This window comes from Suricata suricatta, chromosome 3 (genome assembly GCF_006229205.1).
Source record: "Suricata suricatta isolate VVHF042 chromosome 3, meerkat_22Aug2017_6uvM2_HiC, whole genome shotgun sequence".
In the NCBI taxonomy this organism is placed as follows: Eukaryota; Metazoa; Chordata; class Mammalia; order Carnivora; family Herpestidae; genus Suricata; species Suricata suricatta.
Window position 1 is genome coordinate 6,471,702 of NC_043702.1, and position 13,760 is coordinate 6,485,461.

The window sequence follows — 13,760 nt, forward strand, 5'->3', positions numbered from 1 at the left end:
CTGGGACGCGAGGACCGGAGCCGGAGGGGGTCGGGGGCCAGGGGTCGTGTGACAGCGAACGGCAGTGGGGGAGCGGCGCGGGCTGGGATCCCGGCCGCCCGACCCGTCGGGGCGGCCGGTCGGCGCCGCGGAGCAGGCAGGGCGCGCCAAGTTTCCGACGCCTGCCCGCGAGTCCGAAAACATGAAGGTTTTGGGCGGGCTGGTGGGGGAATGAATCACCCGGTCGCGCCCGGGTGCGGTGACAAAAAGGGTCTGTGGGGCCCGCCGGGCCGGGAGGGGCGGCGACCTCTCGGCCTGGACCGTCCCCGGTAGGGTCCGGTTGGCCAGGGTCACTTCTGCGGACGCCACTCGCCAGCTGGCCAAGGTGTGTGGTTGCTTAAAAATAACCAATCCTGCCCCTCCTTCTCTCTGGCAGCGAGTCGTCCTCCACCCCGGGAAATGGGGCCACGCCCGAGGAGTGCCCGGCGCTCGCCGACAGCCCGACCACGCTCACCGAGGCCCTGCAGATGATCCACCCCTTTCCCGCGGACTCCTGGAGAAACCTCATCGAACAAATAGGTGGGTGTCCCCGGCCGGGCGGGGCTTCCCTGGGGAAGCGTCCCGGGGGGGACTCCGAGGGTCCCCCCGGCCCGCGAGATGTTGCATTAATGTGAGCAACTGTCTCTGACGTGGCTAAGGGACTTCTTTTAACATATTTGGTTCCAAATAGTTCCATAGACAAAACCGCCACATTTTAACGGTGCATATGCATATTAATTGGGCTTCCGCAAATGGATTTCTCTCCTGCTCTCCAGAGAGGTTTACCTGCCCAGCCCTTTCGTGGGGGAGGGCTCCCTGCTCCCTTGTCATTTCTGCCAACAAGACCAGGGGTGAGGCGCTGCTGGGCTTTGCAGGAAGGGGTGCTGTCCCACCCCCACCTGGGAGGGGCCTGGGACAGACCTGGAAAGACGGCAGGTCTGAGAACACTTCTGCAGGGACCCTGGCTCAGGAGGAGGGGGCGGCTCTGGGCTTTGCACTGGGGAGGGAAGGGTAAAGCAGAGAGAAAGTGGGAGCCTTAGAGGCCCCTGGGTTGGGAAGGGAAGCCCGGTTCCACCTGCTTTTCCAGGGTCGGGGCTGGGGGTGGGGGGCACAGCCCTGCGCCTCCCGCTTCTGTGCAGCTGTGGCTGACCTACTGTGTGAACGGGTTGAGAAGGTGTCTCGAGAACTCGAGCACATGGATTTAAAAGTCAAAAATGGCTAACGACGCCAGACTAGGACCGTCTGGTGGTGGTCACAGAGGTGGCAGAGAAGGGGTCGCGTGGGCTCCGTTATTTGGGAAATGGCACTGGCTGCCTAGAAAATGCTAGGCTTGGAAAGGTTCCTCCCTAAATACATCATTGCTGTCCCTTCTCCCAGCCGTTGAGGCGCACATGAGGGGTCTTGAGGTGGCAGCTGAGTGTCCGTTGCCCCGGGAGACCCTGCCTGTGGGAGACTCCTCGGGCCAGCCCACTCTTCCCTGGAAGGGTTTCCTCCAGACGGAGCGGTGGCAGAGGGGGTGGGGTGCATTCTGGGAGCCCTTAGGCTGCGCGGGCTCGGGGAGCTGTGTTACCCGGAGGCGTCCTGTGTGTCAGGCTGGGTGGTGGTGGTGATGGTCGCAGATTTTACCGTTGTTTGCTGGGGCAATGGAGAGGGGCCCAACACAAAGGCCCCTAAAGCCCGTGGTCTGTGCCACATTGTCCTCCGCAGTGAGGAGACCCACTTCTGCCAAGTTGGCATACGCTGGAAACCTGGACTTCCACCCTCTGAAAGGGATCCTCTGTGGCTAAAATCAGTGTGGTAACTGGGGAGGACACAGAGTGGGGGGTGGGGAGCTCCGAGCCTCCTTTTCCCGAGGGAGGGGCTCTCTTGTGCATCATGGGCCTGGCGACCCCCTCCTGGCGGTGGCGGGTCCTGTTAGGCTAGCAGCACAAGCTTGAAGCAGGGGCCCTGAGCGCAGGTAGGCACTCATGCTGGCCCTCAGTTCCCCGTGGGCAAACCGTAGGGCCGGTATCCCGAGTCTTTCCTCCCACCGCCCCCATCTTCCAGTCTCTGCTGGTGTAATTGGTGAGAATCTCTGTGTGGCTGCTGGGCTGGGCCCATGGTAGGTGCGCCCCGGCTGTGACGGATGGATGCCACCTCACCTCCTCCGTTAGGGGCTTGAGGCCCGTGCTAAGCAGACTCCTCCCAGCGCCCGATCTGCCCTTAACCTCCGGGAATGAACGGGATTCCTTGCCAGGTGGCAGCGGAGGACCGGTTCCTAAAGCCGCAGGGGAATAGAGCAGGGGCGAGAAGGGGGAGCAGGTGCGGGCATTTTGCAGGCCGCTCTTGGGTTTGGCAGGGTCTCCCACGGAGGCCCGAACAGAACGACCGAGGATGGTGCACGATACGGCGCCCCCCTGTCGTCGCAGACCCTAGACCCGAGACCCTGTGACCGGCCTCGTGTGTGCGGGGCTGCTGTCCGTCACCTGCGACACCTGACAAGCGCTTGACGCGGGGAAGGTGTTCCCTAAAAGATAAACGGCTCCCCAGCCTGTGGAAGTTTCTGTGTGAGTTGATTCAAACTGAACATCTGACTTCAGAAAGTGAGATTTTGAATGACCCCCGGGGCCTGTGTCACAGGGCAGCACAGCCGGCCTGGTGCCGATCGTTTTAAGTAGGAAAGATGGGAACTGGGTCTTCTAATTCTGCATGAATATGACATACCAGGTGGCGGGCACCTGGGTGGCTCTGTCGGCTAAGCGTCCGACTCTTGATTTCAGCTGAGGTCATGGTTCCGGGAGATGGAGCCCTTTGCAGGCTCTGCGTTGATAGCGTGCAGCCTGCTTGGGATTCTCTATCTCCCTGTCTCTGCCTCTCCTCTGCGTGCGCGTTCATATACTCTATTTCTCTCTCTTAAATAAACATTAAAAAAATTATACACCAGATGAAAGGGGCGCCTGGGTGGCTGAGTCAGTTAAGCATCCGACTTCGGCTCAGGTCATGATCTCAAGGTTCGTGGCTTTGAGCCCAATGCCAGGCTCGGTGCTGACAGCTCAGAGCCTGGAGCCTGCTTCGGATTCTGTGTCTCCCTCTCTCTCTGCCCCTCCCCCACTCTCACTCTGTGTGTCTCTCTCAAAAATAAATAAACATTAAAATTTTTTAAAAATATACCAGGTGAAAGACTTTACCAGTAAAGTTAACTTTCATATAACGTTGTGCTGCTGCATGTACAAAATATAAGCCAGGAAAACACAACAGTACAAGGAGTACAGAAATTTAATCAGTTAACACGTAGCTTCTCAGGTAGAGCTATATCAATCTGAATTTTAAGACCAATAAAAATAAACAAGTTATGAAAAATGATTACACAGTGTGTCAGATAACTCTTTGTAGTCACGGTAAATCCAGGAAAATTGGTGTTTAAATTCATATTAAATTAAATTTAAATTAAATTAAATTCTAAAATTACTGGTAGTAGGAGTCATTGGCTAAAAGTAACAGAATATCCAGCAAAAAGATGACTTTACACAGTGGCAGTATTTTATCTCAGAGGTAGGACGTTCTGGAATTGGTCTATTCAGGCAAGCAGTCACCCAGCCCCTTTCCCTCCATGGTTCTCAACATTTGGGCTTCATGTCACAAGATGGCTGCCACAGCTCCAGGCATCACATCCTCAAGGGACTTTGTCTTCAAATGTTTATTGGAGAAGAACATCTTTTTAGAAAGCCCTTCCCAGAGATGTAGAATGTCCCCTTACTCTCCTTGGCCAGCCTGTGTCACATTCATGTCTAAACCCACCACTGGCAAGAGGGAGGGAACGATCATGGTAGGTTTTTGTTTTTGTGTTTTTTTCAGGGGATTTTGTTAAATTTGTTTCCTGGCTTTCAGCATATACATGAACAACCTGTATCCTTTGAACCTAGAGATTAGGGCTGAGTGTTCCCTATGACTCTTACAGGGCAGATGGGGCCCTTGAAGTAGATGAAGCCAGATTTTAAGGGAAATTTACACTGGTTGTGGACATTTACTTCTAAATCGTAAGACTAATTTCTGTGATTTTATCTTGCCAAGGGAGTCCCCTCGAGCTAGCCATTATACTGCTAAGATAATTGAGAGCTCTCTCTAAAGAATTTTTGTTTGTTGGTTTGGTTTGGTTTTTTCCCATCCTTTGGAGAAAGTTTTTACTTATATTTTTTAAGCTTGTATTTTAATTCCGGTTAGTTAACCTATAAACTACCATTAGTTTCAGGCATACAGTGTAGTATCACAGTAGGTTTTGATCAGTCAGCGTTCACCCACTTCCCCGAGCACAGAACGGGTCAGCACCCAAACAAAGCCCCTTCCCCACCAGCTGGGAACAAGGGGGCTGACAAGATGGGGGAGAGCCAGCCCACATGTCTGCCACGATGTGATTTCCGAATTATTATTTTCAACCCAACTACCCACCACGCTGATATTTTTGCTTCTCTTCACCATCTGTATCACAGTGAGACGCCGGAGGTAGTAGTCAGCCGCGATATGCCGACCGTAGCGTACATAAGACATATTTTTTGAACCTTCCAAAAGATGCCAGATTCGCCAGACACTCTGGGGAAGCTTTAGAAACCGCATTGTTTAAAGGCGTCCAACAAATAGTTAAGCACCTACTATGGGAGAGGCTCCTTCACATTGAGACGTGAATCCAAGTCGACTCACAGAAACCTGATTTCTTTAAGCCTCTGTCAGCACCGTGCGTTGGAATCCCGGGAGAATGACTGGTCAGTGTCAGCACCCTGGTTAAACTTCTGCTCGTGACGGAGCCAGTTTGTGTAGTGACGTTAAACCTCTCTCTCCAGATCTTCAGTGTGGATTGCATTCGACAGAGACTTTCCTTTTTCATTGTAACGTGGCAGAATCACGGGATTCTAACATTGCAACATCACAGGATCTTAATTTTTTTTTTTAAGTAAATGCCATGCTTACCATAAAGGCTGTGTAATGTTGCATTATGAGGCATAGAAAGACAACTAATTAATTCTGCAGGGTTCTTGTTTATGAATATAATTTATCTTCCTACGTTCAGGACTTTGACGTTAATCTGTTTTTTCTTTCATTCCCTTGTCTCCTGTTTAGATGTATTTAACAATTAGATCAGGAAGGAATAATAGCTAATGTGTGTACTCCGTTGTAAGAGAAAGTGCTTCACAAGTGGCACATTCATCCCGATTACAATTTCCCTGGGAAAATCTTCTTTGTTTCCTAGGTAGACACGTCAAGGGGCCCAATCTGCGGCTGAGACCAGTGTGTCCAGCTAGCTGCTCACTGGACCTCTCCTCCTGGGTGCCCCTTGGGTCCCTCCACCACCTCCTCCCCCAGTCGTGCCCCCTTCCTGTGTTCCTTGTCTCTTTGAATGGGGCCCCCAGCTCCCGTTGCCATGCTGGCCACCTGGATGTCTTTCATGACCCAACTTGTTGTCCGTGTTCCCTGAATTAGGCACTTGGCTCCATCCCCACCCCCCACGCGTAGTTCAGGCCCCCACATCACCCGCCTGGGCGATTTCCCAGCATCCTTCTTTCTAACCACACCCATCCAAAATGGAGGCCACAGCTGCTCACCTGCAGTCTCTTGGGGCCTCTCTCTTGCCAACCGGATAGACTAGCACCTCCATGGCATGGCCGGCAGGGGGTCTGACCCCCACCCTGGGCCAGGGAACCCTGCCCCCCTCGCCACTGACGTTTTTTCTGCTGCCAAGAGCAGGTCCCTCCACCAGGCAGCCAGGCTGTCTGAAGTGGGTTTTCCCTATGGAGATGCTACATTTATGCTGATTCATACGTACCTCCAAATCTCCTTGGAGACTTAGAATGCGTTTATTTTAAGTACAGTTGGTCAGGGAGGTAAGTCTGAAACTGTAAAAGCACACACGAAAAAGGAGTGTTTCCTGTTTGAATCATACGGTTGATGAAATACTGGTTTTTCCTTCACGATGAGAATTTACAACTACTCCCATTTCACAAATGAACATACTTGAGTTTTAATATTGAAGCATTTAAAGCTACGGAAAGCATCCTGTTGGGATGCTGAGGCACGATGGAGACACGACCATCAACTCTGTGCGCCTCGGTTATTAACACATCAAATTCCGGATTCTCGTTGGCCAAGTACGTTCAGGGAAAGAGTCTATTTGTGCGATTGGATTTTGGCTTGTTTTTGGGTTTATAAATGCTTATTTATTTTTGAGAGCGAGAGAGACAGAGTGTGAGCCAGGGAAGGGGGGAGAGAGAGAGAGAGAGAGAGAGAGAGAGAGAGGCAGGCTCCAGGCTCTGAGCTTCCAGCAAAGAGCTCGACGCGGGGTCAAACTCCTGGACCATGAGATCATGACCTGAGCCGAAGTCGTGTGTTTAACCGACTGAGCCACCCAGGCGCCCCTCGATTGGATTTTGAATACGTTCAGGGATTTCTTTATTTGTTGAACAAAAGTTCCTCATGCTGATCCTTCCCAAGAAATGAAGACAGTGGCAGTTCATTGGGCTGCATGGCCTTTCGGGGAGACAGGTGCGGGGCTGGCTAGCTGTATGTTTTTCTAGGCGAAGCACCTGCCCTTGATAGGAGTACCGAGCCTTGACCTAGGGATTCCGAAAGACCTTTGCCTGAAATCTTTCCCTTTTCTTCATTACAAACCTATTTGGTTTCAGGACTCCTGTATCAGGAATACCGAGACAAGTCAACACTCCAGGAAATTGAGACCAGGAGACAGCAGGATGCGGAGATTCAAACCAATGCCCACGTCTCCCCGGCCAGCGAGGAGACTGCAGGGGAGGAGGAGGACGAGGAGGAGGAGGAGGACGAGCCGGCCAGCCCACCAGAGAGGAAGGCTCTGCCCCAGATCTGCCTGCTCAGTAACCCCCACTCCAGATTTAACCTCTGGCAGGATCTTCCTGAGATTCAGAGCAGCGGGGTGCTAGAAATCCTCCAGCCCGAAGAGATCAAACTGCAGGAGGTAAAGGGCTGCCTGGGGAGGGTGGGGGGGAGGGGGAGAAATCTGCTTTCAGAACTTACAGGTGTTTTGACCAACAGGGGTGCGGCTTCCTCCGTGACGGGAAGCCCCCCAGCTGGCTCAGGAGAAGAATTCCAGGCAGGGACCAGCCATCCAGAACATGTGGGGAAGTTCACATCATTTCACAGGCAACAAAAAGTACCCGCTAGGAGAGCTCAGCCCAAACCTGCGTCCTCGCAGCATGGCTGTCTCATTAGGCAGCAAGGTGGCGTGCTCTGGTCCCCGCCAGCGCCGTCGTGTGTTTGTGGGGCACGCGTGAGCGTGGTTGCACCCGGGGATGGGAGTGCGTCATCTCTGGATCACCGTCACCGCTTCATTCTGGAGTCCCTGCAACCTGGCGCCAGTCAGTCTTCCCTAAACGGGAAGTCGAGGATTTGTGTCCCTTCTCCGCGTCGCTTGACGGCTCAGCCAGACCTTGCCCGTGAGTTAGGCTGAGGCAAAAGCACTGGGTTGCCTGACGGTTTGTTGCTAGCAGGGAGAGGTAACCCATGAAATTTAACAGTGACGGGAATGCGTCACCCAGAAATCTGCACGTTCATCTCGTTGAGCAAAGATTGCTTGGGTGCAGAGAGAAGACCCATGGGCTGGAGAGACTGGAGCGTGGCCGGTCAACGGTGAGGCCAGGGAGTGCAGGGGTGAGGACCCCCCTGGGGACAGGGAGTGCAGGGGTGAGGACCCCCGTGGGGACAGGGAGTGCAGGGGTGAGGACCCCCGTGGCGTTCACCAGGAATTTCAAGAGGTGGATAGAGCGAGGGGAAATGGAGAGATTTGGTTTTTTAAATCTGTTCAGTCCAGTTTCATCATCTCTGTCTGTGGGAGAATCAGGGAGGACCGGGAGGGATCCATTAAAACTTGACATCCCTTGGGGCCTGTGAGCAGTGACTTGTAAATGGCTGTGTCAAGGGTTTGTTTTGTTTTGTTTTGTTTTGTTTTGTTCTGAAACTTCTGACGTCAGTAATGTGTAGGCATCCATTCCGGATGTGGCTTCTCCCCAGTTTTGCACAAAAATACTGGAGGAGACAGAAAGAAGCCACTCGCCCCCACCGGAAGTGAGGACGCTTGTGGGGGGTGCCTCCGCTGAGGCAGGGGGAGGTATTTTGAGAAAAGCCACCGTGTGGAAGGTGCCAGAACACGTGGGGAAACCCCCGCCCCCCTGCAGTTGTCCATCCCTCCTACCTGGAGGCTTCCCCAGCCGCAGACAGGGCTGCCGTCCCTAACTGACTTTCACATCCAAGGAATTTTTCAATGTTATTTTGTATTTGGTTCTTTCACACAGCATTACCACCAGGGGCTTTCTTTTCTTTCCTTTTCCTTTCTTTTGTCCCTAGAAGAAGGAAAAAAACCAATTTCTGGGTAAATATTTATTTTTTTTTTACCCCAATAATTAGAGAAATAAAGATTTGAACTACTTCGGGAAGCTTAGAGACAAACTCCAGTAGAACTTAAAACATCAGCTTTCTACAACGTAAGCAAAGCTCAAAGCAGAGAGCACAGGGCCTTTGTAGTAAAAGAAAACCGTAAAAAAGCCCCCAAAAAGCCCAAATAGCATAAAATAAGGCGGCCGAGTCAATGACAAGCGTCTCGGTTAGAATATGTGTAAATTGCTGAAATCCTCTGTGGAAAGACCGAAATCCTCCCCACTGATTGGCATGCTAGACCCGTTACGTTGTGGGGCAGAGTGGAATTTGGATGTTACCAAAGGGAACTAGGCATTTCGTTTGTTAAAGGCATCTTTATGTTGATAAAGGTATTGCTTTCTTTAAGCGTTTTAAAATTAAATAAGCAGCTATACATTTCGTTGCTTAGGAAAGCACGGTGCGCACCTGTGCGGGCCTTTTCGTGGCTCCTGGGGTCTGACCAGAGGGCCGGCCATGTCGTCTTCTCTCTCTGGGTAAAGCGTAGTCACAACGTACCATCTGGTTTCGGAGCTCAGACCCGTAGGTGCAAAATCCTCACAGGTCTTTATGAGGTTTCCCCTGTACTTACACTTGTGTTATTTAAGAGCAGTTTGATTTGGGTTTGGGTTTTTACCACTTTGCTTTTTACTGGACTCTTAGAGCCTTCAGCTTAGTTTTCATGAAAACCGCTCCCCGTGGCCTGCAGTGTAGCCGGCTTGGATGGGTGTAAGAGGGGGGAGTGTGGGGGTGGCTCCTAGGTGGGGAAGGAAGTGTGCAGGTGGCCCAGAGCAGCCTGGTGACCATTGACTCAGCGCGTGGTCACATGGAACTTGACTAGGAAGAGCTTCTGTGTGCGCACATCTCTGTGCTCATGCGTCAGAGTAAAGTGCGCTTTAGGGGCGCTCGGCTGGCTCAGTCAGAAGAGCATGTGACTCTTGATCTCGGGGTCTTGAGTTCAAGCCCCACATTGGGTGTAGAGATGACATTTTTAATTTTTTAATGTTTTATTTATTTCTGAGAGAGAGAGAAAGACAGCATTAGCAGAGGAGGGTCAGAGGGAGAGGGAGACACAGAATCTGAAGCAGGCTTGAACCCATAAACTGTGAGATCATGACCTGAGCCAAAGTCGGATGCTTTAACCGACTGAGCCACCCAGGCGCCCCTAAAAATTTTTTTAAGTGAAAAAAATAAAAAGCAAAAAACAGTTTATTCATTTTAAGGTTTTCTAAATTTTCATGTATGCTTTTTTTTTTTTTTTTTTAATTCTCAAGTTAGCTAATATACAGTGTAGTCTTGGCTTCAGGAATAGAACCCAGTGATTCATCACCTACATGTAACACCCAGTGACCATCCCGACAAGTGCCCTCATCGATGCCCATCCCTGATTTCCCCTCTGCCCTCAACCCTGTTTGTTCTCTGTACCTAAGAGTCTCTTATGTTTTGCCTCCCTCTGTTTTTGTCTTATTTTTCCTTCCTTTCCCCTATGAAATCTGTGAAGTTTCTTAAATTCCACATATATCTGTCTTTCTCTAACTTCTTTCACTTAGCATAAGACCTGCCAGTTCCTTCCATGTGGTTGCAAATGGCAAGATTTCATTCTTTTTCATCGCCGAGTAGTATTCCATTGTATAAATATGCCACATCTTCTTAATCCACTCATCGCTTGATGGACATCTGGGCTCTTTCCAAATTTGGCTATTATGGATTACGCTGCTATAAACATTGGGGTGCGTGTCACCGCAAAGAGCACGTTAAATGGTGGTGGGCTCTGCCAGTTTGCCATTCAGAAAGGCAAGACCAGTTTTGTACCACCACAGGGTGCCTGTTAGCAGACTTCATGATGTTTGCTCCAGTCTGTTGGATGAAAAAAAATCGTATCTTGTTTTAACCCGCCTGTCCTTGATGACTTGTAAATTGAGCATCTTTTCAGATATTTATTGGCTGTCTCCATTTCCTTGTCTATGAATTGCCTGTTCTTATCTTTTGCCCTTTTTTCTCTTGGGTTGTTTATCCAGTAAAACCTTGGATTGCGGGTAAAAACCTGTTCTGCGAGTGTTCCACAAGACGAGCCAACACTTTTAATAAAATTCAACTTGATAAGCGAGCGACGTCTTCTTGCAATACAAGTGGCACATGATGCCAGATGTCACGTGGGCACAACTGAGTCAGTGGTTCTTGAAATTCACTCTGATATATGAGTGCTTTGGATTACGAGCATGTTTCCAGAACGAATTATGCTCACAAACCAAGGTTTTACTGTATTTCTCTTCTTTAAAAATTTTTTTATGTTTTTTAAACCTATTTTTGAGAGACAGAGAGAGACAGCATGAGCAGGGAAGGGGCAGAGAGAGAAGGAGACACAGAAACTGAAGCAGGCTCCAGGCTCTGAGCTGTCAGCACAGAGCCTGACGCGGGGCTCGAACCCCCAAACCGTGAGATCGTGACTTGAGCCGAAGTCTGACGCTTAACCGACTGAGCCCCCTAGGCGCCCCTGTATTTCTCTTCTTGATTGACGGCAGCTTTTTATACGTTCTGGACATTACATTTTTTTAAATATATGTTCAAAATGTTTTCTTCTGTCACATAGTATAAGTGACGTGATTTAGCGTGGTAGTTATGCACACAGGCACTAAAGCCCAGCTGCCTGGCTTTGAATCCCAGTCCTGCTGCTCCCTAGCTGCGTGACCTTGGGCACGTTACTTAACCTCTCTGTGCCTTTGTTTCCTTGCCTGTCAAAGTGAGGTAATCATAGCACCTGCATCACAGGGTTGTGCAGATCGACTGACTTAGGAAGAAAGAGCCACACAGACTGGCTCAGTTGAGCCCTGCCTTCCTGCTTTGTCTGTGGTATCTTTTTTCACGTAAAAATATTTTGTTGTTTTTACAGAAAATCTGCCTGTCTTTTTACTGTTTTAAACCTAGTCTCCTGGAAGCTCTGTCTTACAATTAGGAGGGCCATTCCCGAGAGGTGCGCTCTAAATGAAAAGGTAGTATTACCAACTGTTCTGAACTGGCAGCCAGAAAGCGGAACCCGCCAGAAACACAAGCAGAAGCTAACGTACACAGGGTACTATTTCCGTAGGGCTGGGATGTGCCACGGTTATAAGCCATCTTGAAAACGTAACAAGGTGGATTGAAGACAGTCTTACTGAACTTTACAGGCCCTGGAAGTGTGCTGTCCGCGTTAGCCACACCCCGCTCATGGCTACAGAACACTTAACGTGGCCAGCCCTGCTGGGACACGTTCTGCCTGTAAAACACACACCACGTCTTAAGGACTTAGTACAAATAAAAAGAAAGCAAAGTGCCTCATTAATAATTTTTATCTTGCACACTGGCATAATAGCCTGCAGTATGCTGGATTACTAGATTAAATAAAATAGATTAAAACTTCCTATTTCCTTTTACCTTTTTTGTTGTTGTTTTTGTTTTTGTTTTCTTTTTTCTTTCTTTTTGTTCTTTCTTTTTTTTCCTTTTACCTTTTTTAATGTGATTTTAAATTGTATGTGAGACTTCTGTTTCTGTTGGACAGCACTGCTCTGAAGAGAAGCAACCTTTTATTTTCCAGTGTCCATAAACACCACCAAAAAGTGGCCAAATTCAAAAGCCATAAGAAAAAGCTCAATAAATATTTATTTTATAATCTCTCTGCCGTAACATGCAGTGAAACAGGAAAACAAATTTAAATAATGTAAGTTCACATTTTAAAAACATGGAATGCCGACAAAACTGCATTTAGATAAAAAATCACAACCTTCCATGCTTTCGTTATTAAATAAGGAATAAATAACAAAATTAACTGAACTAAGATGTCAGCTTGAGACTTACTGGCGGAACTCCCCCCCCCAAACACCCTCTTAAGGAAAACATAGGATAGAGATCAAAAGATAATACTGTCAACGTTTTGATGTGAAAGATATTTTATAGGAAAATATAAGCTACCAAGAATCAACTCGAAGATAAAAAATTTTTAAACACCAAAATCTACGAGGTAACCAACACAGTCCACAAAAGAGATGTCGCACCCAGATGACTGAGTTGTTCCAAGTGGCCAAAGCACAGAGGAGTCCCTTGTTTCTTAGAATAGTCTAGAACACTGCAGGCCAGCAGCGTTCTCTGCAACATCGGACGTGTTCTCCAGCCGCATCCCCAACGGTGTCCAGTCAACATGTGACTGTTGAGCGTTTGAAACCCGGCTGGTGCAACCGAGAAGCCAAATGTTTAATTCTACTTAATTTAAACCACCCTTGTCAAGAGCTCCAGGTTGCCGCTGTGTCGGTCAGGACGGGTCCAGAGCAGGCGCCACCCACTTGTAAAGGACCAGAGAGTAAATACTGTCAGTAAATACGGCCTCTTTCCCAGCCGCTCAGCTCTCCATTTCAATGCCAGAGCCGCAGACAGGCACCGTGCAAAGGGCTGGACATTCCAACTGAACTTTGCACTTACAGTTGGCTGCCCGTGGGCCATAGTAGACTGACCCCTGCTCTAGAGCATGGTGAAAAGGGAACTACTCACATCATCTGAAAATCTTAGTCACCAAATCTGATCAGTAGTGTACACACACACACGTTGCAACAAATCCGCTTAAATACCCCTTCTCTCGTAATCAGTAGGACCTGGAGGCTTGAAGTCAGTCAGGATATAGAAGAATTGAATGTCATCGGGGTGCCTGGGGCGCTCAATCGGTTGAGCGTCTAGTCTTGATTTCGGCTCAGGTCATGATACCAGGGTCGTGGGATCAAACCCCTCGACCAGCTCCACGCTGGGCATGAAGCCTGCTTAACAGTCTCTCTCCCTCTGCCCCTCCCCACCGTGCACACGTGTGCATGCTCTCCCCCTTGCTCAAAAAACAAAAAAATTAGAAGGGGTGGGTGGTGCCTGGGTGATCTCAGGGTCATGAGTTCAAGCCCCACATTGGGCTCTGTGCTGGGTGTGAAGCCTACTTAAAAAATGATAAATAATAAAGCAGAATCTACTTTCTTTAAAAAAAATAAAGGAGAAAAATTGAATGTCATCAACCAACTGGAACTAATGACATTTATAGGACATTCCACTCAGCACTAGAAGAATATAGGGATTTTTCCAAGTGCACAGAGAACATTCACCAAGACAGATCAAATTTAAAAGAATTCAGATCATATAAAGTATGTTCTCCGATTATAATAAAATAAAAACCAGTCACATAAAGAAAACATGAAGAAAACTCTCCAGACACAGGTTGAGCAGCACATGTCTACATAATCCCTGAGCCCAAGAGAAAGTCTGCAGGGACGTTGGAAATAAGCCATGGCTGTCCCTGTTCACAGATGATTTGCTGACCATCTACATAGAAA

The 13,760-nt window shown here is 49.2% G+C and overlaps 1 protein-coding gene across 1 annotated transcript in view; it reads left to right on the forward strand.

Moving 5' to 3' along the window:
- LOC115286265 (ephexin-1-like) overlaps positions 1-13,760 on the forward strand; it is a 42,179-nt gene that overhangs the window by 1,947 nt on the left and 26,472 nt on the right. The window contains exons 3-4 of the mRNA XM_029932863.1: positions 408-558; positions 6,669-6,973. Coding sequence (XP_029788723.1) covers positions 408-558; positions 6,669-6,973 — 456 coding nt within the window. The remainder of the gene's footprint in view (positions 1-407; positions 559-6,668; positions 6,974-13,760) is intronic.